General features: G+C 42.4%; 1 protein-coding gene across 1 annotated transcript in view; it reads left to right on the top strand.

Moving 5' to 3' along the window:
* LECT2 (leukocyte cell derived chemotaxin 2) overlaps nucleotides 1-22,663 on the top strand; it is an 83,298-nt gene extending 60,635 nt beyond the window's left edge. The window contains 4 exon segments of the mRNA XM_056124772.1: nucleotides 6,318-6,372; nucleotides 14,086-14,182; nucleotides 16,239-16,384; nucleotides 22,497-22,663. Coding sequence (XP_055980747.1) covers nucleotides 6,318-6,372; nucleotides 14,086-14,182; nucleotides 16,239-16,384; nucleotides 22,497-22,663 — 465 coding nt within the window.
* The last annotated feature ends 5,029 nt before the right edge of the window (nucleotides 22,664-27,692 follow it).

The following is a 27,692-nucleotide window of genomic DNA, read 5'->3' as shown; positions in this document are numbered from 1 at the left end:
ATGTGCTTAGAAAAATGAAATAGTGAAGGCAGAAGGCTTGGGAGACAAATGAAAGGTGAGTTAATGTACAAATGCTGAAAAGTTAGATGGCCTTCAGTGCCAGCAGTCCATCAATTAATTGTATTTTCACACATATTTCTTGTAGGAAATACAACTCAGAGAAGATCAAGTTCTCATTCAAAACTGCCTATGATATATATTTCTAATGCAAGGATCTCTGATATGATGCAAACATCTGAACACTCTTTACTGACAACACACCAGGGACCACGACAGTGACTTCTGTCCTGGGTTGCCACTTAGAGTTATTTTCAACTTCATTCCAAACAAACATCCAATAAGTTGGTTGAGATTTGCTGTAATTCACTTAATATTTCTTTTGCACGAGTGGGCCCAGTAACGTCTCCATCATGAGACTTGTTGTTACTGTGTTTGGCATATTGAATACGTCACGGGTAGCTTGCCAGGCTCTGCCGTGCGGGCGAGATACTCTCGGTAGCTAGCCGGGCTCTCCGAGAGGGGCTGAAGAATCGAACTTGGGTCGGCCATTTAATGTGTTAATGCTTTCCATGATATTACTAAACTGGTGAGCTATCATATAAACAAATGTAATTCAATATGCTCTTTATTTTAATTGCAATCGAAATATCAGATATACCCTAGATCAGGGTTTCTCAACTTTGCCACAACTGGAAGTTGGACCAGATAAATCTCTGTTGTGTGATGGTTTTGTATCTTGTAAGATGGCTAACAGTATCCTAATCTCTACCCACTATATGCCAAAAGACCCCCTATAGTTTTAACATTCTGTCTCCATAAACTACCAGAATTCCTTTGTGGGGAAAGAATAATTCCAGTGGAGAGCCATGTCTTTGGATAAATGTCAGTTGTCTAAATGAGATCTGTTTATCCTTTTACCAAAGCAAAGTTTATTTGCTTCTCCCTAGGTTTGAAATGCTGTGATTTTTTTAAACTTGTACAATCTTAAGTGAATTTACTTCATCAAACTGGATCTTTGTTTTCTCCTTTGGATAATAAATATTATAATACCTACAATTCATGACTCCATATAAAAACATACATACAAAGTGTTCAGTAGAACACTTGGAATATAGCAATCACTTGGTGCCTGCGGGTTGCAATTAACATTTTCACCCCAATTTCATTGTAGAGGTACTCACTAGACAACCATGAGCTAGATCTCTTAGAATATTCACTGGAAAAGGTCAGCTTCTGGTTGAGGGAGCTCAACCAAACTATTCTTTTGAACAAGAAGTATGGTGCAAAATGGTAAAATGTGGATCTGGGAGTCAAATATTTGAATACAGTGTGCATTTCCTTTGAAAATTCCAAAAGCATTCACTTTCAGCATCATTAAGTGCAAATTAGGAGTGGAATTACCACCACTCCTACTTCAAAGATATGTCTGAAATATAAAGACATGGCTTAAATTGTTAAAAACATAAAAATTACTGCGATAGGTAGTTGGTGGCCATGAAAATGCTGCTCCCAGAACTTCCTCAAGGGAATAACTGACCCAAGTCTCTGGCTTCTGTGTTTCCAAACCTATCATTTCACCTGTAGCAAAAGACCATGCCTCCCTGGCAAGTCCCACCAATTACTGAGTTGGAGGGAGAATAGTAAGATAGGCCCATTCCAGGGAGACACAACTCTCCTCTTCTCTGGACTCAAGTGAGAATGAAATGAAGAGATTGCTTAGAGCAATGCCTGGCACATACACTGCCCACAAGGTGCCTAGAACTATGGTAATGAACACCTAATCCCACATGTTAATTTCCTACAACTTTCGCTTTTAGCAAGTCCATGAAAGAAAAAGTCCCAATCATGATCATCCTGTTGTTCGTCAATTGCCTCGAGCAGGCACCAGTAATATCTCCTTTTGTCCTAGCCCTGAGATTTTAAAAAGTGCCATATTCAAGGCTCTTTCAGGGTTAGAAGAATGAGACCCATCATTGTTACTGGTATTTGGTATATTGGGTACACCACGGAGAGTTTGCCAGACTCTGTCGTGTGGGAAGATTACATTCAGTAGCCTGCCAGGTTGTCCAAAGTAAGACCGAGATAATAAGATGTCAACTCAACCTGCCCCCCTTCAAGGGGCCCCAGCGAGGACAGCCAGGTGCAGGGGCAAGAGACTCTGTGCTGTTCTCTTCCTAAAGAAAAAGTATTTGAATTTAATAGTGCTATCTTAAGGTTTGTGATACTATTACTACACAAAATATCAAAACCTTATCATTTATAAATTACATATGAGTATGTGTTTGAGTTTTCATTTTGATGGATTCGAATATACACAGAAGGCAAGGATGTCCACCCCCTCCACTTTATAGTTTTGGAAGTTTTCACCACAACAATCAGACAAGAGATCAAAGGGATCTAAACTGGAAAAGATTTTAAGATATCACTATTTTCATGACAGACATAATAATATACACAAAAACCCAAAGAACTCTACTAAAAAATCCCCACCTCATAGAAATAATAAACCAATATAGTAAAGTAGGCTACAAAATCTATACACAAAAATCTATTACATTTCTATATGCAAAATATGAACTATAAGAGAAATGAATTTAAAAAGACAACATCATTTAAAATAGTGTCCAAAACCACCAAACACCTAGGAATAAAAAAATGAAAGATTTATTCATTGAAAACTACAACTCACTACTAAAAAATAGAAGAGAGCACTAGGAAATGGAAAATTACTTGATGCTCATACAGTGGAAGAATTACCACTGTCTAACTGATAACCCTACTTAAAGCATTATAGAGTCAATACAATCTCAATTAAAATTCAATGACATTCGTTAAGGCCTTAGAAATGCTACCAAGATTTTCATGAAATCTAAAACTCCCTAAATAGTCAAAGCATTTTTGAGTAAAAAGAAGAGGAGGCATTATACTTCTTGACTTCAATTAATACTACAATGCTACAGTATTCACAAATGTGTGGTCCTGGAATAAGAATCTCAGACCATTGAGAGCCCCAAACTGAGAAACAGAATTCAAAGTCCAATTAATGTATGGGCACTTAATCTATGACAAAAGAGCTGGGTGTATGAAGTGGAGCAAGAAAAAAATTCCTTCAACAAATGGAAAAACTGGATGGAAAAACTGGACAATCACATGCAAAACAAAGTAAGTCAAATCCATCCTGCACCATTCACAAAAGCTAATCGAAGGTGAGGTAAGGACCTCATGTTTAAACCAGAATCTATAAAATATATTGAGTAAAATAGGCACATTCTCCAGGATAAGACCTCAGAGGTATTTGAATGATTTGATTCCATTGGTAAAGATAACAAAAATAAACAAATGAAACTATATCAAATCTAAAAGGTTAACATGGCATGAGCATGATAGTAGAATGTTCAATTACCAGAACTCTACCCGAGTTCTGTCCCCAGAGCTCCACTAGCTGTGGTTCTGGCTCTCAGCACCGATGGGGTGACCCAAGTAACCCAGGAACTGCAGAGCGCAAGCAGCTCTGTATCAAGACCCTTGTATTAAACTGCTGACTCAACTAACCATATGGAATGCTGGGGATGGAACCTGGGTCAGCCACATTCAAGGCAAGTGCCCTACTGGCTGTCCTATCTCTCCATCTCTATGAAATGTATAGACATTTAAACCAAACAAACCCCGAACAAAAACAAAAGCCCAAGGCATCATGTTTTTCTCCAGGATATCAACTTGGTTGTTTGAAAGCCTCCTTGCACAGGCTTTCTGGATTCTGCACATTTTGCATATTGAGCACATCTGATGCGTCGTTGAGAGATAGGGTTTGAAGTGGTACACTCTACTTGGTAGAAATCTGTTACTGCTAAGTAACTCAATACACCAAACTAATTGGTTTTGAGTGATAACTGCCATTACTCACACATTTATGAGGTGCATTAGGCTGACTTCATCATGTGTTGACCAGGAATATTCTTTTGGCAGGAATGTGTTCGGACCCCGCAGTAGGTGACTGTTGCCGGGCCACCCCAGGGGGGAAAGGGTGCTGTCACTCTGCCTGCTCTCCCTCTGCAGTTTGGTGGCCACCATCTTCCAGAGGCCATTGGACAGTCAGGTTTGGGCTCACAGTGATGAAACACATGGGGACTGATGGGATGCGAATGGAGCTGGCCCTTTCCTCCCCACCCCAACGAGACCCTGAGGCGTCGCCCATAAACGACCTCTGTGGCTCCTGATCAAGCTGCTTAATAGCCATGATCCCAGAGACTCAGAAACAAATCTCAAAACCCAGCGGCTTTTGGTAGAAATGCATCTGGACCCCGCAGTAGGTTACTGTCACCAGGCCACCCCAGGGGAGAAAGGGTGCTGTCCCTCCACCTGCTACCCCTTGGTGGCTCGGTGGCCGCCATCCTCCAGAGGCCATTGGACAGTCAGGTTTGGACCTGCAGTGATGAGACACGCAGGGCCTCATGGGATGGAGGTGGAGCCAGTCCTTTCCTCCCCACCACAACAAGACCCCAAGTCATCACCCACAAATGGCCTTTGTGGCTCCTGATCAAGCTGCTTAAAGGTCATGATCCCAGAGACTCAGAAACAAATCTTGAAACCCAGTGGCTTTTGGCAGAAATGCATCCGGACCCCACAGTAGGTTACTGTTACCAGGCCACCCGAGGGGGAAAGAGGGTGCTGTCCCTCTGCCTGCTGCCCCTTGGTGGTTCAGTGGCCGCCATCCTCCGGAGGACATTGGACAGTCAGGTTTGGGCCCACAGTGATGAGACATTTTGGGCCTCAGGGAATGGGCGTGGAGCCAGTCCTTTCCTCCCCACCCCAACGAGACCCCAAGTCATCACCCACAAATGGCCTCTCTGGCTCCTGATCAAGCTACTTAATAACCATGATCCCAGAGACTCAGAAAAAAAGCTTGAAACCTAGTGGCTTCTGGCAGAAATGTGTCTGGACCATGTCGGGCCACCCCAGGGGGAAAAGGGTGTTGTCCCTCTGCCTGCTCCCCCTAGGCGGCTCGGTGGCCACTATCCTCCAGAGGCCACTGGACAGTCAGGTTTGGATCTGCGGTGATGAGACACGCAGGGCCTCATGGGATGGGGGTGGAGCCGGCCTTTCCTTCCCCATCCTGAGATCCTGAATTGCCGCCCATGAACGGCCTTTCTGGCTCCTGATCAAGCTGCTTAATGGCCATGATCCCAGAGACTCAGGAACAAATCTTGGAACCCAGCATGTTTTGGCAGAAATCCCTTCAGATTTAAGTGTTAAAATTTCGGAATTTCAAAATCATGTGGCCACTACTACAGCCACGCAACATCATATGTTATTCATAACCAGCAATAGAAAACAGATTGTCTACTGTTGCCTTTTTGGAAGATCTGAGTATTGGGGTAAAATCTCAAATAAAAATGGTGGGTCTGGTGTCAAAATATTGAATGTGATCAAAGTAGAGAGAGAGTAATGTGGAAATCATCTGCCCCACAGGCAGGGGGAGGGTGTGGGATGGGGGTATACTGGGGTTGTTGGGGGTGGAGAATGGGCACTGGTGAAGGTATGGGTGTTTCATTGTATGAACAAGACTTAGACCCGAAGGCTTTGTAACTGCTCTCACGGTGATTCAATAAATAAAATTATAAAAGATGAAAAGAAAAGTAAGGTGGAGTTCAGGCCCAATTCAATCAGCTAATCAGTGGCTGAATAAATAGCAGTACTCATATATTTAAAAAATTAAAATAAATAAAAGTGAACTGTAATTTGTTGCCCCAATTCTTCTCTGTTTGAAATTTTATTTGTGATATCCATCCTTGATTCTATTTGTCTCCTGGATTTAGATAACTGTCTGAAGAATTAAAGTGAGTGTGTCTTCACATCAAGTCAACCATCCCAGGATGATTAGAACCATTTAAGCTGTACCTTTGGGAAAATATTTGCTCATGGGGCTGTCAGACATCCACAAGACCATCCTTGGGTTCAATGATGCATGTTACAAGCCGTAAGAGAAGTCAGAAAACATGTTATGCTTACACATTCCATTTCCTGTAGAACAAGATGGCAGGTGAAATTTTAAATTTGGTGAAGTGAAACAGGCAGATTCAGTTTTTTTCTTCCAGTGGAGTCCCACTCCCCCAGCACTCTACTGTGAATATGTACACAGTGTTGCCAACCAGTCACTGCATGGAGAACACAAACTCTCTCTCTCTCTCTCTCTCTCTCTCATGTCCCCTCAAAAGTGGATACCTTGCTACTAAGTGAATCTAAAGACATTCTAGCACTTTGGGGAACACTTGCTCTTCTTTTTCCAATGATGTGTGAAAACTTGTGTTATTTTGGAGGGAGAGTGGGCCACACACAGCTTACTCCTGGCTCTGCACTCAAGAATCACTCCTGGCAGGTCTCAGGGAACCATATACAATGCTAGGAATCAAACCCAGTCAGCCACAAGAAAAGCAAGTACCTTGCCCACCGTCCTATCTCTCGGGCACAAATTTGTGCATGTGTTTGTGAAGACAATTCCATGGTCAGATCCACTGTGGTGACAAAAAACTGATTGAAAAGAGCATCTATTATAAATTTTATTAAGACATAATTTTGTATTTTCATACATTTGTAATCTTAACTTTATAGTTTCCTCAGCCTTCTGTCTTGCATTCTTCTAGCATTCTGATCCCTCTTTCATCAGCGATCCTACTCTAACCAATGGTATTTCTGATGCTATTTTTTAAAGGCAGAGTCTCTTGCCCCCGTGCCTGGCTGTCCTTGCTGGGGTCCCTTGGAGGGGAGCGGGTTGACTTTGCCTCCCCGCCCCGATCAGGGCTCCAGCAGCCGAAGACCTCCAGAACCAGCCACCACCATGCTGAGACCACTCTCCACACGCATGAAGGTACCAGCAGAGGAACAAAGGCATGTGGGTCCCAGGGCTGAGATCTCCAAGCCTGCTTGGATCGGGGCTGAGCATCCTCCACCCAGATTCTCCATATTCCAGTAGGCAGGGGTCACACCCACCAATTGGCCCCCTGGCACCGTGTAATCCCATCAACGTCCAAGACCCAGAGACTATAAAACCCAGCTCCTGGAAGCACGCGGCCGCATTTGTGGCAATCTTATTATCTCATTCCTACTTTGGACAAATTGGCAGGCTACCCCTTCTGGAAAACAGTATGGACGATTCTCAAAAAATTAGAAATTGAGCTCCCATTTGACCCAGCAATACCACTCCTGGGAATATATCCCAGAGAGGCAAAAATGTATAGTCGAAGTGACATCTGCACTTGTTTGTTCATTGCAGCACTCTTTACAATAGCCAGAAACTGGAAGAAACCTGAATGCCCAAGAACAGATGACTGGTTAAAGAAACTTTGGTACATCTACACAATGGAGTACTATGTAGCTCTTAGAAAAGATGAAGTCATGAAATTTACATACAAGTGGTACAATATGGAAAGTATCATGCTAAGCGAAATGAGTCAGAAAGAGAGGGATAGACATAGAAAGATTGCATTCATCTGGGGGATATAAAGTAACAAAGTATGAGATTAATACCCAAGAATAGCTGAGATCAGCACCAGGAGGATTACTCCATAACTTAGAGGCCAGCCGGGTATCCTAGAGGAAAGGGCTGTTCAGATAGAGAAGGGAGCACCAAATAAAGGATGTTTGGAGGATCCTCCCAGGAGGGGAGATGCATGTCGAAAGTAGACTATGGACTGAACATGTTTGCCACTCAATGCCTCTTTTGCAGACCACAACACCCAAAGGAGAGAGAGAACACAGGGGATTGCCCTGCCACAGAGACAGGGGGGATGGGGGGATGGGGGTGGGAGGGATATTATCCATGGTGGTGGAAAATGGGCACTGGTGGAGGGATGGGTATCTGATCATTGTATAATTGAAACCAAAGCACAAAAAATTGTAAATCTAAAACTTTAAAAAAAATAAAATAAAATAAAGGGAAAAAAAATAGATATCTACATGTAAAAAAAAAAAATTGGCAGGCTACCGAATGTAACCTGCCCACACGGCAGAGTCTGGCAAACTCCCCGTGGTGTACCCAATATGCCAAATACCAGTAACAATGATGGGTCTCATTCTCCTAACCCTGAAAGAGCCTTGAATATGGCACTTTTAAAAAATCTCAGGGCTAGGATGAAGGAGACGTTACTGGGGCCTGCTCAAGGCAATCGACAAACAACAAGATGGTCGTGATCATGATCGTGATTTTTTAAAAGTCATATTCAAGTGGAGTGGATATTCATGCATGAGTGAAGCCCCACAGAACCAGGTAAGCGGAACTCTGTGACCTTGGACTCCAAGCTCAACAGGGCCTGGAAACAGAGATTCTCTGCCTATTCCCACCAATCTCCAGTTACCCAGGGATTAAACCCAGAAGCCCCACCCTACCCTGCCCTGCCTGCTTCTATCAACTTCCAGGGACCAGGGAACACACCCAGAAGCCCCACCCTACCGGTACCAGATAAATACCTCATTGGCAGACCTCCACTACCTCTACTACCTCCACTACCCAGCTGCTGCCACGCTCCTGGCCGCATTCCGGACACATCATAAGACACTTAATACCATCTTCCAAGATTACCGCACCATATTTGATGCAGTTCAAATATGGTTTGAACCATGGGAACACCTACAAGGGCGATTAGAGGCTGCCTCTATTCCTCTTGGAGAGCCTGGCAAGCTACCAAGAGTATCCTGCCCACATGGTAGAGCCTGGCAAGCTATCCGTGGCATATTCAATATGCCAAAAGCAGTAAATACAATGGGTCTCATTCCCCTGATCCTGAAAGAGCCACCAATACGGCAGCGTTAAAAAGGATGAGGAAGGAGAGGCTGATAAAATCTCAAGGTTGAACTAGGCTGCCAAAACGAAGAAGGACAAAAATGACTGTTTGTACTTTCAATGCACAAATGCTGGCATCAGATGCATCCATCAAGGACCTGATGGTGCAAGGGCGAATGATCAAGTACAATATCATTGGTCTGACTGAGATGAGAAGGCATCAACCACATCATGCCATTTTCGACACTGGAGAAGAACTATTCCTCAGAACATGCGACAAAAGAGGTGGTGGTGGTGGTGTCGGTGTCCTTGTCAACACGAACTTGGCCATGAGCATTGATTCATTTGAATGCCTAACAACCCGAATCGGACGATTACACTGGAATAGATGTGGCTCACTGCAGGCAGTTTCTATCTTCGTTGTCTATGCACCAACATCCAATTATGGTGGAGAAGAAATCGAGAAATTCTACATGGAGCTGAAGAAGTTCTATAAAGTTCTACACCTTCTACAAGATCATTGTCGGTGATTTTAATACCAAGATAGGACTGAGAAGATCAGTCGAAGAACTCCACATCAGAACCCGAGGCCTAGAATGAAACGAACAGGGTGAGTTCATCATGTCGACCAAGACCATCCATGGTAACTCACAGTTCCAGAAGGCCAAATCTAAACGTTGGACATGGGAGTCTCTCAGTGGAGGGTTCCACAATGAAATTGACTACATCATATTCAATCAACGGTTTTGCCTGACCGATGTTGCTATTGTCCCAAAAATTCCAAACTGGATCGGACTGTCTCCTTCGTGACAAATTCTACTTCATGAAGTGGGGAGAAAGGGCTGCAAAGTTTAAGAAGAGAACTCCCAGAATTACCACTAAGTGGAAGCTCTTTGGCATTATTGCGGCAACATGGGAAGATGCCATCCTTGACAACATTGACAAAGAATACGAATGACTGGTTCAGCATCTCCATGTTTGTGTGAGGAACACCGAGAGAGAGATAGCCACAAAAAGATGCCTGTCTTCGAAAACTCACGAGCTCATTTGCCAACATGGCTTGGCGCGAGCCTCAGGCAACCACAAGCGAACGTCTGAGCTCACAAAGCAGTGCAGAGAAGCAATAAAAGAAGACCTCAAAGAGAGAAGAGCAGCAGTGCTGGCAGATGCGGCAGAAGCCGGGAAAAGCATTTGCAATGCTCACCTGTCCTTCACCAACTACAAGACAAAGATGACTGCCCTCCAATGTTCTGATGGATCTATCACCTCCTCCACAAGGGCAATGGAGAAGATTATCCATGACTTCCACTCGGATCTCTTCGATAGCCACCTCCACTTGCCCACATACCAAATTCCGCAGGATGGATATGTTGTTCCCAATGTTCTCCCTTCCAAAATCCAACACACCATTTTGTAGGTAAAGAAGCGAACAGCACCCAACCCAGACAAGATCAGACCTGAGTATCTGAAGAACCTGCCATCAGTACTCATCAATACACTGGCTCGGCTCTTCACATGCTACCTGACTGAATGCAAGGTTCCGTCCCAGTGGAAAACCAGCAGGACTGTACTACTGTACAAGAAGGGTGACATCCACGACATTGGCAACCATCCCCAAATCTGCCTGTTGTCTGTCGTCTACAAGTTGTTAACTCGAGTCATCCTGAATAGGAGTGGCGAACACTAGATGAAGGACAACCATGAGAGCAAGCCGGGTTCCGAAAAGGGTTCAGCACTATAGACCTTACCCACACGATAATCAAGCTCACTGAGGTTTCTCGGGAGTTCAAGATGCCTCTCTGCCTGTTCTGATGGATGTATGGATCCATTGATTTAAAGAAGGCCTTTGATTCTGTTGAGACTGAAGCAGTCACCGAAGTCCTAGCCAAACAGGGCGTTCAAACTTAAGACATCAGGATCCTCCGTGAGCTGTATTATGGATTCACTACCAGGATTTCACATTCTACAAGGAAGTGATCATCCATGTCAAGAGAGAGGTTCAGCTGGGTGATACCATTTCACCCAAACTTTTCAGTGCCACCCTTGAGAAAATCACGTAATGACTGGAATGGGAAGGAATGGGATTGAAGATAGATGGTCAGCAACAACACCACCTCCGCTTCGCTGATGACACCGTTCTAATAACACCAAACATTATCCAAGTGGAACAAATGCTGGCCGACTTTGACCGTGAGTCTGGAAAGGTCGGACTACAGCTGAATCTCACGAAGATAATATTTATGAGAAACAGTCTCGTTCCTGACGTTCCATTTGCTCTCAATGGAACAAACATCTCTGAATGCAATAGTTATGTGTACCTAGGTCGAGAAGTCAACATCATGAATGACCCAGAACCTGAGTTGCAAAGGAGGAAGAGAGCGGCTTGGAATGCCTTCAAGAGCGTTGAAGAAATAGCTAAGAGGACAAAGAACCTCCAGTTTCAGGCAGATCTCTTTGATTCCACCGTTCTTCCTGCATTAACATACGCCTCAGAGACCTAGGCCCTACGAAAACAGAATGAGAACACTATTTGGGTCTCTCAAAGAATAATCGAAAGAGCTATGCTTGGAGTATTACGCTTCACTCAAGTGAGAGAAAGAATCCGGAGTTCCAACCTCCATAGACAGTCAAGAATCAGGAATGCTGTCTTGTTTGCCAAGGCGTCGAAAATCAGATGGGCTGGACACTTAATGCAATTTGGAGACGACTGCTGGACTAGAGCCGTTACCGACTGGATTCCACGGGACGTCAAAAGATCAAGTGGCTGCCCACCTACAAGATGGTCAGACTTCTTCATCAAGACACTGAATGATCAGTTTGAGGCTCCACTTCAGAGCAAAAACTTATACATAGATCCTACTAGTGAACCAGGTTTTCACATCATGGAATTAGAATTCATGGACTTAAAATTCTTCTATTTTGTGGTGTATGTATCACACTAAAGAAATGAGAGATGCAGACTTCTACAGATTTTTAGCTTCTAAATAGGTAGAAAATATCACTTCAAACTTGAATATTCTTCAAAGGAAGTCAGGGGGTGATTTTATTTCAGAGGAAGAAACAGCATATAAGAAATGAAAGAAAATAGACTTTATGGAAAGTTATTTAGACTCGGTCTAGGACTTAACTGGGATAGAATAAGAAAATTAAAAGTTGGTATAAGAATTTGGCTTAGAAAATTCCTGACTTGGAGATGGATACAGAATACTCCCTTAATCATCACAGCAGGAAAGAACTAGAATAATAAATTACCTAATATTTGATTCAAACCCCAATAATTACTATCAGTTGTCATACTGTTGGTATGATCAAGGTATCGAACTGAAATTTAGCTTCATAGTTAAATACCTTGAAGCTCATCTTCCAAAATTACTTTTTAAAATTTTTTTATTAGTGAAACACCATGAGGTACAGTTATAGACTTACAAATTTTTGTGCTTGGGTTTCAGTTATACAATGATCAAGTACCCATCCCTCCACCAGCGCCCATCCTCCACCACCATGGGTCCCATCATCCCTCCTACCCCCCATTACCCCTATCCCACCCTGCCTCTGTGGCAGGGCATTCCCTTTTGCTATCTCTTTCTCTCTCTCTCTCTCTCTCTCTCTCTCTCTCTCTCTCTCTCCTTTTGGGTCCTGTGGTTTGCAAGAGAGGCATTGAGGGGCAATCATGTTTGGTCTATAGTCTACTTTCAGCATGCTTCTCCCACCCTGGGAGGATCTCCCAACACCCTTTATTTGGTGCTCCCTTCTCTATCTGAGCTTCCTTTTCCTCTAGCACATGTGACTGGCCTCCAAGTCATGGAGCAAAATTCCTGGTACTAATCTCGGCCACTCCTGGGTGTTAGTCTCCCATTTTGTTGCTTTATGTTCCCCAGATGAATGCAATCTTTCTGTGTCTATCCCACTCTTTCTGACTCATTTCGATTAACATGATACTTTCCATGTAGTATCACTTGTATGTGAATTTCATGACTTCATCTTTTCTAACAGCTACATAGTACTCCATTATGTAGATGTACCAAAGTTTCTTTAACCAGTCATCTGTTCTCGGGCACTCAGGTTTTTTCCAGATTCTGGCTGATGTAAAGAGTGCTGCAATGAACAAACAAGTGTAGATGTCACTTCGACTATACTTCTTTGTCTCTCTGGGATATATTCACAGGAGTGGTATTGCTGGGTCAAATGGGAGAACAAATTCTAATTTTTTGAGAATTGCCCATACTGTTTTCCAAAAGGGTTGGACCAGTCGGCATTAAGAATATTCTTAGTGATCATATCCTGTGGCTTCTCTTCATAGAACATATATCACTCTTTAGCAAAATTTCTTTAAGTAAAATCACAACCAAATAAACAGGTTGTTGGTTTTACTTTTGTTTTTGTCTGTTTTGAGGAGAAAGGATGAGTGTGCTAACCACATCTCTTTATAAATATTAACAACAAAAGTCCTGGGAATCCAAACAAATTAAACATTAATCAAGTGCTTACTGTTTTAAAGAAATAACCTGCTTAAGATAAATTTATACAAAACACAGGATGTCATGCCCCTTTAGTCCATGTTTTACAGTTTCATAATTTTTCCTATCATTGTTCCTACTCTCTTCCCCACCTTGCCTTCTGACTTCATTCAAGGCTGAGTTGGTTTGACATGTCTATTTCCAAGCATGTTTGCAAATTTGAAAGAGATTTCATTTGGCATAAAATAAACTTTGCTAGCTCAGAGTTTGTTTCTTTCTCTAATTCAAACATGTTCTTGGATTTGATTACTGAGACCAACAACTCAAGGAACATTTCAAAGTCAGTTTACAATTTCTAGAATTATTTTTGTAATTCATGTTGTTTGATTATTTTGCTTAACCTAAACATAGTGGTTCCCACGAAAAGTAATAAGCAAATCTGAAAAGTAAAACTTATGCCATTAATTAGGGGAAATCTACAATAAACTACAATGACAGAAGTTAGTACTTATAAATAAGCATATTTACAAATATTCTGTATGTCCTAAGACAAGATATTGTGACTGAGGAAAAAGGTAAATTTATATCCAAATTTGAGAGTTTTATACAAACATCAGAAAGTTAAGGGGATATTCAGAATTATCTAAATAGTGAAAATAAAATTTTCTGAATCCATTGGGATATTGAATATGCCAAACACAGTGACAACAAATCTCACGAAGGAGACGTTACTGGGCCCGCTCGAGCAAATCGATGAACAACAGGAGGACCGTGCCAACCGTGCCATTGGGATTCTGTGTGAAAAATGGGTATCAAAGCTCAGGAAATCTGCCTCTTGTTTCTTCTTTTCAGCACTGGCAGGACCATGGGCTAAAATGTGTGCTGGTAAGCCTTCAAATGAGATCAGGACGTGCTACAGCCATGGATGTAGTCAGTATACTGCTCAAAGGTAAGCAGTTGCACAAGTAACATCAAACTCTTACTCTTTTGCCTTAGTGTCTTTGCCCTACATTTCCTGTGAGTCTCCAATCATTTCCCTCTAATAGTAGGAAAGCTCAGAGAGGAAACAGTTACATTACTGTCTTTGGACTCACTTCCCAGCTTCAAACACAGGCTGAAAATTAAAGCAAGAAACAAAGAAAAGAGAAGAACAAAACTACTGTGTTTTCCTTCCAGACATTTTTATACTTTATCTTACTTGGTTGTCCAATGTGAAAATCAAGCATTATCATCCCATTTTATTGATGAAGGACATGATGCTGAGTGGATTTGCCAGACATCTGGTGAAGGCAAGACTTGGGTTTGATTTGGGGTTATAGCTTTGATGTTACTAATCTGATTCTTGGGAGACTGCTCAAGTCTTCCAAATACTTTCTTCTTGTCATACTTGTGACTTTTCAATAATGTAGAATACCACCATGAAATTACAACCCCGTGATATAAAAAAAAACTAGCCCTTACAAACTTATATCTAACTGTATCATATAATTCTAATTATCATGGAATTCCCATTTACAGAGACTCCTTACAAAGAACCTCAATAAGGAACCTGGAATCAGGTTAAGGTACAGGAAATAAGAAAAAAAAAGCTCTCTTAATTTTCACAGTATTCAATGAGTTCACAGCCTAGAGCATATGCAGTTGACATATTATAATTGGGGGGGGGGGGAATCCTCCCAAACAGTGCTCATTCATTCAGTGATTCTCAGCCATCTGGGGTGGCAATTCAAATGCGTGGGCATGAGAATAAGGTGCCTCTCAGTGCCTGAAATTCCCTGGGGTCACCTTGTCAATGCTCGGGGGCTCCAGGGTTACACCTGGTAATATTCAAGGGACAAACTGGGGTAGACTCCATGTAAAAAGTCTTGATTCCTGAGCTATCTCTTCAGCTCCTTATATAATAACTTACTGGTGTTTCACTTGGAATATACTCACTATTATTCTAATCACAATTCTAACAACTCTGGAGATTCTAAGTTTTCAGTTAGGTTTTTTAGGTTTTTCAGGTTTTTTAGAAGGAAGACTACAGACTTCTAAGAGCAGGCACAGTGACAACAGTGAACATCCTAAGAAACAAAATCAAGAAGTCTCATAGTATGAAATCATTTTGTGTTTATGTTCTTTACATCTTAATAAACCAGGAGGTATCACTCGCTATTTTAAAATACTGTATATGGGCTGGAGACAATACAAGGGCTGCCTTGCATGCACCTGCCTTGCATGCAGTTCCATCCCTGAGCACTGCCAGGAGTGCTCCTTAGCACCACTCAGTGTGGCCCGAGCCTTCACCCCTCAAACTACTATATATGGTGAATAAGTTATATGATCTCTGTATTTTGAGAGACAATAAGACGAGTGTAACAGGTGATTCTTGTAGGATTGTAGCACTGTAGCACTTCCTCTCGTTCATCAATTTGCTCAAGTGGCCCCAGTAACGTCTCCATTGTGAGACTTGTTGTTACTGTGTTTGGCATATCAAATATATCATGAGTAGCTTGCCAGGCTTTACTGTGCAGGCAAGATACTCTTGGTAGCTTGCTGGGCTCTCCGAGAGGGGCAGAGGAATTAAACCTGGGTCGGCCAGGTCAGCCGCATGCAAAGCAAATGTCCTACCTGTTGTGCTATCGCTCCAGCCCCTTGTAGGATAGGTTCCCATAAAAAGACTACTTCCTAAGAGGTCTTGAAGGGATAAAAATGTATCCACATGGATTTCTCATTTCCCAAAAGTGCCACACAATACTAGTTACTACTTTTAAAAGCTTTTAATGTACCAGTACTATTATAAATGCTTTAATCTTCACATAATAGTTATTATTACCTGCAGGGAAGGAAGTTAAAATTGGGCTAAGCAGAATGAGAAAACATCAACATGTTCTGGAAATTCTAACATGTTCTGGCAGCTTCCATTTATACTATTCCAGTCTGGGAACAATGTGCTAATACCACATTCCTGGGCAATAAAATACCCAGGGCAGTTTCTTAGCCTGTTCTTATTTACCTCCTAGAAATCACAGCCCTCAATAGGGTGAGGAGATCTTGTGCTCTGATGGATCTGATGTGTATGCACCTTTTACTGGGAAGATTGTGGGCCAGGAGAAACCTTATAAACACAAAAATGCTATCAACAATGGAGTTCGGATAACTTGAAGAGGTAAGACGTAGTGTCTGTGTCTGGAAAGCATAATGGAGATGCTTGATGCTTATTTATTTAATGCATGTCCAATAGAGAGACATTTCATACTTGCTTTAATATGATAAAATCTATAATAGGATACAAAGAAAGGGTACCAACCCAAACTAGCCAACTGATTTTCAAAGGTGTTCCACTACTTTCCCTGAAATCTTTATGCACACGCTCCACCAAACACTACATGGGGCTTTTCTCCTGCGGCCCATGTGGTTTTGTTTAACAATCTACAAACAAAACCGCTTTAAGCAATATTAACTATAATTGAATAGTTACTTCCATTTACCCAAATCCCACAATTTGAAAATGTTGGCATTTCTTCAAGAGTTGACTGTGGAATGTTTTCAAAGGCCTCAATGTTCTATGTTAAGTTGGATCTCCTAGTACTCTGGAATTGGGCTTGTTGTTTGGTTGTTTCAGTTCTATGAGGTTTATTTAACACATACAGCCAAGTGTACATAGGATGAATACATTGCTCCATGAATTTTCAGTGTGAATTAAATCTATCTAAAACACTCAGCCCCTGCTCCCCCCAGTGAGAACCAGCAGCATCCCAAAGACACCATCAACTACCTTTTAATCATCATTCCCAGCAAGGATAATCATTATGCACCTTCTCAACCATATACATTAGTTTTGACTGTTTCTTAAAAAAGATAAATAGTTTTGACCAGCAGGCAGACTTCTCTTGTGGGAATTCTTTTAGGCTATGTGTTTGTGAGATTTCCTCATGGTTTTGTACATACTTTTAGCTCCTTCATTCTTACTGATATTTAATATTTCTTTATAGGGATCTAATAGCACTAAGTTGGTCATTCAGAAACATTTGGACAGTGCCCATCTGTAGATAATTATGAAAACACTGCAATACATTTTTTGTATATCTCTTTTAAATGCATTGCTGTTGGGCAGAGGTCCAACATTTACCCATCTTGCCCAAACTGTGAGAAATACTCTGGTGAAGTACTTTGGAGTCTGTGTCATTGAGGAGTTATGATTATCCTCTGCAGGCCTGAAAAAAAAATAGAAACTGCGGGGCTAGAGTGACAGCACAGTGGGTAAGGTGTTTGCCTTGCATGCCGCCAACCGGGGCTTGATTCCCAGCATCCCATATGGTCCCCTGAGCAACGCCAGGAGTAATTCCTAAGTGCATGAGTCAGGAGTAACCCCTGTACATCACCAGGTGTGATCCAAAAAGAAAAAAAAATAGAAACTGCTGCCATTGTGGATGGGCCCAACTTAATGGTCAGGGTCAAAGTTGGCATGGTTGCCTAAGAGACAGCAGAGCTAAAGCAGTAATCAGATTTAGTTGAACCAGAGTGCGTTGTTTGGAGTGACAGTTAATTATATTGACTCTAGAACAGCAGTCTACTATAGCTTTGAGTATGAATGGAATTGCTCAGAACCGATGGACAAAATACTAACTTCAGTCACTGTCACTGTCCTCCCGTTGTTCATTGATTTGCTCAAGCGGTCCCAGTAACATCTCCAGGCTCTCTGACAGGGGCGGAAGAATCGAACTCAGGTCCGCCATGTTGGCGCTTGCAAGGCAAACACCCTACCGCTGTGCTATTGCTCCAGCCCAGTAACTTCAGTAATCATAATAACATATCACATTTTCCTGTCCCTAATTCCAACCAATTCCGGCCAGTTTATAACCCCAGGGCCCCTTGGAGGATTGTGAAGCTGAGTCTCTTTAAGAAAAAGCTCTGCCACAAAGCCAATAATTTATACAATAAACCTGACTTTGAGCCATCCGCAAGGGGATCTGCAGTCATTTAACTGTAGGATGACTGCACCTAGGGGAGAAATAATTAGGCTTCTCAGAGGTTATTAGATACTCTTTTAAAACTGACACTAACTCCTAGAGTCCCCAAAGGTTACTGTGGTTCACCAATGAGACAAGGGACTTCAAGCATAGTGATCAACAGTGGCCAGGAGTGATATTGTAGGAGTGGACTTGATAGGTAACTTTGTTTATGTGTATCTTGTCCTTAGTAGCTACTGCCACACAGTTTCACAAAGAAACAGGGAAAACTTATACTCCTACTCAGAGCCTATGCAAGTTCCATCTGCCCCATATACGTAATTTGGTGTTACTACCTTTCAGTCATTTTGATGAGTGTGTAGTGATTGTGTCTTTAAATTAATGTGTGCTTTTCTGAATTGCGCAATTGGGAACCTTTTCATATTTGATGATAACATAGATAGTTTCTTTTGTGAAGTGCCCAGCAAGTATTTGCCCCTTTCTGCCTAGTTTCTTTTGTGAAGTGCCTAGCAAGTATTTGCCCCTTTCTGCCTTTCTCTTATTAGTTTGCAACAGATTTTTTTCTATATTCAGTGTATAAGTTGGTAAAATTTATTGTAAATATTTTTTCCCACTTTGTGGCTTGCCTTTTTACTTTCTTTACAGTTTCCACTAAATAAAACTAATATGATTTTAAATGCAATACAATTTAGTATAATTTTCCTTTAACACATTTTAGTTTTGAATTTTTATCCCTTAACATTTCTGTCAGATTTTGCTAAAAAGATGGGTATTACTTTAACTCTATTTCTCTAGTGAAATACATGAAAAAAAGAAGGGAAAAAAAGATTTTTTTTATAATAGGAAGATTTGTATTCCTGTTCAAGTTACATCCATTTTTCATGTTTTTGTCTTTGGGCCACATGTGGCACTTTGGGGTATCTGTTGATGATATTCTGGAGAACAAGCAGTGTCATCAACTAGGGTTCCTGCATACAGGCATGCACTCTAGCCCCGTGAACTATCTCCCCATGCCCATTACTATTGAAAGCAGATTATTTTATGTATCTTGACATTGATTTTTTTTCTGGTGCAATTTTTATCAACAATTTTGCTGCTTTATTTTGCTATTTTTCAAGGTATTTATTAAATTCTCCATTGGATATCTTGTCAGTTTAATCTTCATTGATGATATAATTTTTTAAAATTTCTTAATTTTTATTACTGAGGCACCATGAGGTACAGTTGTAGACTTACAAATTTGTGCTTGGGTTTCAATTATGCAATGATCAAACACCCATCCCTCCACCAGTGCCCATTTCCCACCACCACGGATCCCAGTATCCCTCCCACCCCTCAACCCCCCCATCCCACCCTGCCTCTGTGGCAGGGCACTCCCCCTTGTCCTCTCTCTCCTTTTGGGTGTTGTGGTTTGCAAAAGAGGCATTGAGTGGCAATCATGTTTGGTCTAGAGTCTACTTTCAGCATGCTTCTCCATCCTGGGAGGATCCTCCCAACACCCTTGATTTGGTGCTCCCTTCTCTATCTGAGTCTCCTGCCCCCGCGCCTGACCGTCCTCGCCGCTGGGACCCCTTGGAGGGGAGCGGGTTGAGCTTTCCTCCCTGCCCTGACCAGGGCTCCAGCAGTCAAAGACCTCCAGGACCAGCCACCACCATGCTGAGACCACTCTCCGCACACATGAAGGTACTGGCAGAGGGACAAAGTCACGCGGGTTCTGGGGCCGAGATCCCCAAGCCTACTCGGATTTGGGCCGAGCATCCTCCACCCAGATCCTACAAATTCCAGTAGGCGGGGGTCACACCCACCAACTGGCCCCCTGGCGCCGTGTAATCACATCAACGGCCAAGACTCAGAGACTATAAAAACCAGCTCCCGGAAGAAGAACAGTGCAGTCTCCTGCCCCCGCGCCTGACTGTCCTCACCGCTGGGGCCCCTTGGAGGGGAGCGGGTTGAGACTTCCTATTATGACATCTTATTATCTCATTCCTACTTTGGACAAACTGGCAGGCTACCAAATGTAGCCTGCCCACACGGCAGAGTCTGGCAAACTCCCTGTGTCATACCCAATATGCCAAATACCAGTAACAATGATGGGTCTCATTCTCCTAAAGAGCCTTGAATATAATCTCAGGGCTAGGATGAAGGAGACATTACTGGGGCCTGCTCGAGGCAATCGACGATTAACAGGATGATTTGTGATTTGTGATTGTGATTCTCTATCTGAGCTTCCTTTTTCCCTAGCATGTGTGGCTGGCCTCTAAGCCATGGAGCAAAATTTCTGGTACTAATCTCAGCCATTCTTGGGTGTTAGTCTCCTATTTTGTTACTTTATGTTCCCCAGATGAATGCAATCTTTCTATGTCTATCCCTCTCTTTCTGACTCATTTCGCTTAACATGATACTTTCCAAGTAGTACCACTTGTATGTAAATTTCATGACTTCATCTTTTCTAACAGCTACATAGTACTCCATTGTGTAAATGTACCAAAGTTTCTTTAACTGGGATGACATAATTTAAAAAAAAAAATTTATAATTTTATTTATTGAATCACCATGAGAGCAGTTACAAAGCTTTCGGATCTAAGTCTCAGTCATACAATGAAACACCCGTACCTTCACCAGTGCCCATTCTCCACCACCCAAACCCTCCCCCTACCTGTAGGGTAGATGATTTCCACATTACTCTCTCTCTACTTTGATCACATTCAATATTTTGACACCAGACCCACCATTATTATTTTACCCCAACACTCAGATCTACTGAAAAGGCAACAGTAGACAATTTGTGTTCTATTGCTGGTTATGAATAACATATGATGTTGTGAGGCTGCAGTAGGGCCATGTGATTTTGAAATTCTGAAATTTTAACACTTAAATCTGGAGGGATTTCTGCCAAAAGCTACTGGGTTTCAAGATTGCTCCTGAGTCTCTGGGGTCATGGTCATTGAGCAGCTTGATCAGGAGCCAGAGAAGCCGTTGGTGGGCAATGACTTGGGGTCTCGTTGGGATGGGAGGACAGGCTCAGCTCCACCCCCATCCTGTGAGGCCCAACAAGTTTCGTTACTGTGGGCCCAGACCTGACTGACAAATGGCCTCTGGAAGATAATGGCCATCGAGCCACCAAGGGGGAGCAGGCAGAGGGACAACACCCTTTCCCCCCTGGGGTGTCCCGGCAACAGTGACCTACTGCATGGTCCGGACGCATTTCTGTCAAAAGCTGCTGGGTTTCGAGATTTGTTTCTGAGTCTCTGGGATCATGGCCGTTAAGCAGCTTGATCAGGAGCCAGAGAGGCCGTTCCTGGGCGATGACTTGGGGGCTCGTTGGGGTGGGGAGGACAGGCCTGGCTCCCCCCCCCCAATCCCGTGAGACCCAACAAGTTTCATCACTGCGGGTCCAAGCCTGACTGTCCAGTGGCCTCTGGAGGATGACGGCCACCGAGCCGCCAAGAGGGAGCAGGTGGAGTGACAACACCCTTTCCTCCCTGTGGTGGCCCTGGCGACAATAATGTACTGTGGGGTCCGGACACACTTCTGCCAAAAGCCACTGGGTTTCGAGGTTTGTTTCTGAGTCTCTGGGATCATGGCCATTAAGCAGCTTGATCAGGAGCCAGAGAGGCTGTTCGTGGACGATGACTTGGGATCTCGTTGGGGTCGGGAGGACAGGCCCGCCTCCCCCCCCCCCCCCCGCCATCCCGCAAGGCCCTGCGTGTCTCGTCAATGGGGCCCCAAACCTGACCGTCCAGTGGCCTCTGAAGGATGGCGGCCATTGGGCCACTGGGAGAAACAGGCCAAGGCACGAAACCTACTCCCACCTGGGTTGGCCCAGCACTGTTAACCTACTGCAGGGACCAGACGCATTTCTACCAAAAGCCGCTGGGTTTCGAGATTTGTTTCTGAGTCTCTGGGATCATGGCTATTAAGCAGTTCAATCAGGAACCAGAGAGGCCATGCCTCCAACTATATAGCTGAGCCGGGCATGACATAATTTTTATCATTTGTTTATATTCCCTTATTGAAGTCAGCCAACCTTTGTCTATCCAGTTCTGTTGTTATTTTTTGTTTGTTTTGTTTTGTTGTCTATACTCATCAATTCTCAAGGCTTGCTTCTGATTCTGTGCTCTGGATCAATCCTGGCAGTGCTCAGGGGAACCATATGTGCTGCTGGGATGGAACCTGGGTAAGCCACAAGCAAGTCAAGCACCCTTCCTGCTGTATTATTGCTCTGGCCCTTGTTCTTATTTTTGATATTCTCATTCAAGACTAGTAAAACCCAGATAATGAAGAATTTAAATTTCTTCCTTTCATCAGGTTTCTGTATTAAAATGTTCTACATTAAGCCAATTAAATATAAAGTTTCTATCAAGAAAGGAGAGAAATTGGGAACCCTGTTGCCCTTGCAGAAAGTTTATCCTGGGATATAATCCCAACTACACATTGAAAATTGCAACTTGAGTGATCTTACTGCAGACCTATAAAGATAAGTCATCACATCTTTGAAACAGAAAGTCATCATAAAGCATGGATATATAATCCTGATTTTCAAGAAATTTGTGTTCAAATAGAAATATGAAAACTACAAGAAAGAAAACAGCATTTCGATTTGTATTCATTGCTGCTTTGATATCTGAATGTCAACTAACTTCTCAGGGATCACTAATCTTTCTGATCTTTTGCAAGATTTAGGGATTTTTTGGTTTGTTTGTGTTTTGGGTTTTTCAGTTTTCAGATTTACAAGTTCAAACTGCTTTAGCATGCACTTTGACACTTCTAAAACTATCAATCCTTCTACATAAAAATAGGTGACTTTTATGGATTATTACACTTTTATGGATTATTACACTGGACGCACAATAAATAGGAATTAAATAAATGGAAGCTTCTTTTTGATATAAATAGGTTAAAAGTGTCATCAATATCCTTGTCAAACTGGTTGAAGGGTAAGCTACTTGCCTGGATAAAATAGATTTTGCTGATCTTCATATCTAGTTTCTCACATTCTATAGGATTGGTAGATTTTCCAGGTATTAAATGATGACAATATGAAAAAAATACACAGAATTCTAGGCTTCAGTGAGACTTTATTAAACAGGTTTATCTCAACTTTAAATAGGTCATGGAACCATTTCAGCCACATCTAACCAAATATATATCAGTCACTTATTTTACATTACCACTGAATATCCATATTCTTCCTCCGATTCCCCCCATTCCCCATTTTTTGGCCACACCCAGAAAGACTCAGAGTGTATTCCTGGCTCTATGCTCAGGGATCACTCCTGGCAGTGCTCAAGGGACCACATATGGTTCCAGATATAGAACCTAGGCAAGGCAAGCACCCTACTCACTGTATTATCTCTCCAGCCCTAATTCTTTGCTAGTTTTGTTAACAATAGTTATAAGAGGAAAGACAGTATAAATGTTCAAAGGAACAAAATTATTATGGCTTCCTAGATTTTACAGTAAGTTGAATTAACCATTCTGCAAACTTTTTTAAATGAAATTTTGTATAAATCCTTTTGAAGTTAGAAAAATCCAGCAGAAAATTCCATTCTTAATGTAAATATGTGAAGGGAAAATGAACTAAACTTGATCATAGAGGAAGGGACAGCAAGTAGGATACTGTATAAGACTGTCCATGACATCAGTATCTGTCATATATAAAACGTGAAACAAACTCAAATGCTGGCAACAGAGAAATTTACAAAATAAGTTGTGCTTTAGTTATAAAACAGAATAGTACAGGGTTAAGGAGATAGTACTGTGGCTAGAACACATGAAAGGTGACCCGGGTTTGATCTCCAGCACCACATGGCCTCCAGAACATCATGCCTGAAGGTCCCTAAGCACAGCTGTTATAGACCTACAGGTCCCTAACACCACAGAGGCCAAGAAGCAAATTATCAGACCCAAACACTGGTCTTCAAAAAAACAAAAACCAAAAACATTCTGTAACAGTAACATAATAAATGAACCTCAGCTAAGCATAACATAGCTATATCATAACAATATACTGCTGGAGCGATAGCACAGCGGTAGGGCATTTGCCTTGCACGCAGCCAACATGGCCGACCCGAGTTCGATTTCTCTGCCCCTTTCGGAGAGCCCGGCAAGCTACCGAGAATATCTCGTCCGCACGGCAGAGCCTGGCAAGCTCCCCGTGACGTATTCAATATGCCAGACACAGTAACAACAAAGTCTCCAATGGAGACGTTACTGGGCCCGCTCAAGCAAATCGACGATCAACGGGAGGGCCTTTACCTTTACCTTTACCTTATACTTCTGGGTAAAAAAAGTACAAAAGATCACACACATAAAACACACTTTAAGGAGCATGCATATGTGTGATCTAAGTATAAATATAAAGGAAATCAAGCAAATCACTATCACTGTAGCACTGTCGTCCCACTGTTCATCGATTTGCTAGAGCAGGCACCAGTATCATCTCCATTATGAGACTTGTTGTTACTATTTTGGGCATATCGAATACACCACAGGGAGCTTGCCAGGCTCTGCCGTGCGGGCAGGATACTCTCGGTAGCTTACCGGGGTCTCCGAGAGGGACGGAAGAATCGAACCCAGGTTGGGTGCATGCAAGGCAAACGCCCTACTTGCTGTGCTATTGCTCCAGCCCAAATCAAGCAAATAATACTAGAAATCAAGCTAGTAATAGAGAGGGAAGGATCAAAGATAAAATTTTAAGTACCATAAATGTTATAAAACTGGGAGGTGATTTCCCAAAACACCAAAACATTAATTTGAAAGGATATATGCACACCTATGTTCATCACCATGGTTAGAACAACAGCCAAGATATGGAAACAACACAAATGTCCAAATGTCCATCTATAAATAAATGGATCAAAATTTGTTATACACACCACAATGGAATAATATGTACCTCTAAGAAAGAACAAAATCATGCAATTGCCACAACATGGATGGAACTAGAGGTTATCTAAGTGAAATCTGCTAGAAGGAAAGGGATAGATACAGAATGATCTTTCTCCTATGTGGGACTTAAAGATACAAAGCAAGGTAGCAACAAAGGGCCAAAGGCAACACAATGAGAGAACTGATTCACACAACTGAGTTTATGGGAGGGAGTTGTTGAAAAGGAATGGCATTGAAGGCACTGGGGAGAGAGGTGGGTACACTGATGATGAGTGTGGTATTGGAATTATGTACATGGGAAACCAGCACTAACAATATTGTAAATGACAAAACCTCAATCGATTTTTTAAAAGTTAAAAAAAACTAGGAAACTCAACTAGTCGCTGCCCACCAACAGGTCTGTACCTACTTCGGCACCCCCTTCCCACCCAGAGCTGTGACCCTGAACGCCAGCCACAGGGACCCTGGCCTGGGGCACCTGCCTCCACTTCCTCAGCAAGCACCAGCCCAACTAGTCGTCCGGAACAGGTCTGTGGACTAGCATCCAGACTGCCTGGGGGCGTGGTCTCCTCAAAGTGGGCGTGGCCTTCTGTATGTTGGGCAGCTGCTCACGTGGCCGCAGTTATAGTTCCCACTCCTAGCAATCTTGACTCACATCCCAACCTCCATCACCTAATTCTGTGGAAAATGTCCTGGCTGCCTCAAACACAATAGGACAATAATGCACCGGCCTACTCCCATTCCAACAAAAGTCCACTGTACCCCAGAAGCTGAATAAGCCCAATATAAAAGAGCACCTCCTCCAATGCTTCACTCAATGCCTATCATAAACCACAGAATAATGTCTGAGAGGAAGGACATGTTCTAGAAGGGGAGAAGGGTGACCACTATAGACCGAACTTATTCAGAATCCTTTCCCACAATAAGAGGGAGCAGTGCTAGTGAACTTCAAGGTTTTACCTCTATACAACCACAACAGCACGAAGAAACAGCATAAATCTCCACTACGAGGAGAGGACGAAGAAAAGAGTCCCGAATCCTCAACAGGGGCTACCCACAAATATGAGCTCTCTGATAAAGAATTCTGTGATGAAATGCTGAGGAATGTTCAAGGAATTCAAAGAATCAATGGAGCAGACATCCAGAAAATTAAAGGAAGAAATGAAAGAAACCAAGAAAACACAGGAAGAAATGAGAGCAGAAATAAGAAAACTACAAAAAGAAATGTCACAAATAAAGGATTCCGGAGATGAAATTAAAAACTCACTGGGTGCCCTCAGCAGTAGAATGACTACAGCTGAAGACAGGATCAGTGAGCTTGAAGATGAGCAACAGGAATTGCATAGGGAACAACAAACAATGGGAAAAGACGTCAAAACGGCTCTAAAGTGAATCAGAGACCTAGGGGATGACACCAAGAGACATTAGAATCATCGGAGTACCAGAAGGACAGAGAAGCAACCCCAATGAAAAGGCCACAGTGAAAGAAATCATTGCTGAAAAGTTCCCAGAGTTAAAGAATGAAGACATCCAGATCCAAGGAGCCAGAAGGGTGCCAGCTAAAAAAGACCCTAATAAAAACACTCCAAGACATATCATCGTCAGAATGATGGATGCCATGGATAGAGACACAATACTGCAAGCAGCAAGATCAAAGAGTAAATCACATACAAAGGAGCACACCTTAGATTTACAGAAGACCTATGAGGAAACCCTCCAAGCCTGAAGACAATGGTGGGATACAGTGAAAAAACTCAATGAAATGAATGCCTCACCAAGAATACATTATCCTGCTAAACTCTCACTCAAACTCGATGAAATGATACACCATTTTATAAACAACAGCTCAGGAACTTCATAGACTCAAAACCAAACCTAAAAAAAGGATTAAAAGGGGTCCTGTAAGATAAGAAGGAAAACACTTATAAGCACAACCAATCCCTACAGAAAGATGGCACAAAACCCCATGACAATAATCTCTCTCAATGTCAATATAAATCCCTGTATAGGTCTATTAGCCCTCTCTCTTCTATTTCTTGCTTCAAAGCCAATGTTTCCTTGCTGAGTTTTGTTCTTGTTGATCTATCCAGAGGTTATAAGGCGATGTTGAAGTCTCCAACTTCTATTGTGTTGCTAGCAATGTCCTCCTTAAAATCTGTTAGCAGTTGTTTTAAGTATTTAGCTGGTCCCTCATTAGATGCGTATACATTTAAGAGTGTGATTTCTTCCTGTTGTACATATCCCTTGATAAATAGAAAATGGCCTTTGCTGTCCCTTCTAATCTTTTTCAACCTGAAATCTATGTTGTTGGATACTAGTATGGCCACCCAAGCCTTTTTGAGGAAGCTGTTTGTTTGCAGGATTGTTTTCCATCCTTTTAACTTTGAGTCTGTGTTTGCTCTGACTGTACAGATGAGTTTCTTGTAGACAGCAGAATGTTGGTTTCAGTTTCTGGATCCATTTTGCCACTCTGTGTCTCTTGATTGGTGCATTTAGACCATTGAAATTCAAAAGGTCATCAGAGACTATTTTGAGAGTCTGTATGCCACAAAACAAGAGAACCTAGAATAAATGGATAAATTCCTGGATTCCTATAATCTCCCAAGATTGAAC

This window comes from Sorex fumeus, unplaced genomic scaffold, assembly GCF_029834395.1.
Source record: "Sorex fumeus unplaced genomic scaffold, SorFum_2.1 ptg000051l, whole genome shotgun sequence".
NCBI classification, from domain to species: domain Eukaryota; kingdom Metazoa; phylum Chordata; class Mammalia; order Eulipotyphla; family Soricidae; genus Sorex; species Sorex fumeus.
Note: the sequence above shows the minus strand (reverse complement) of the source record. Positions and strands in the feature narration are given on the sequence as shown.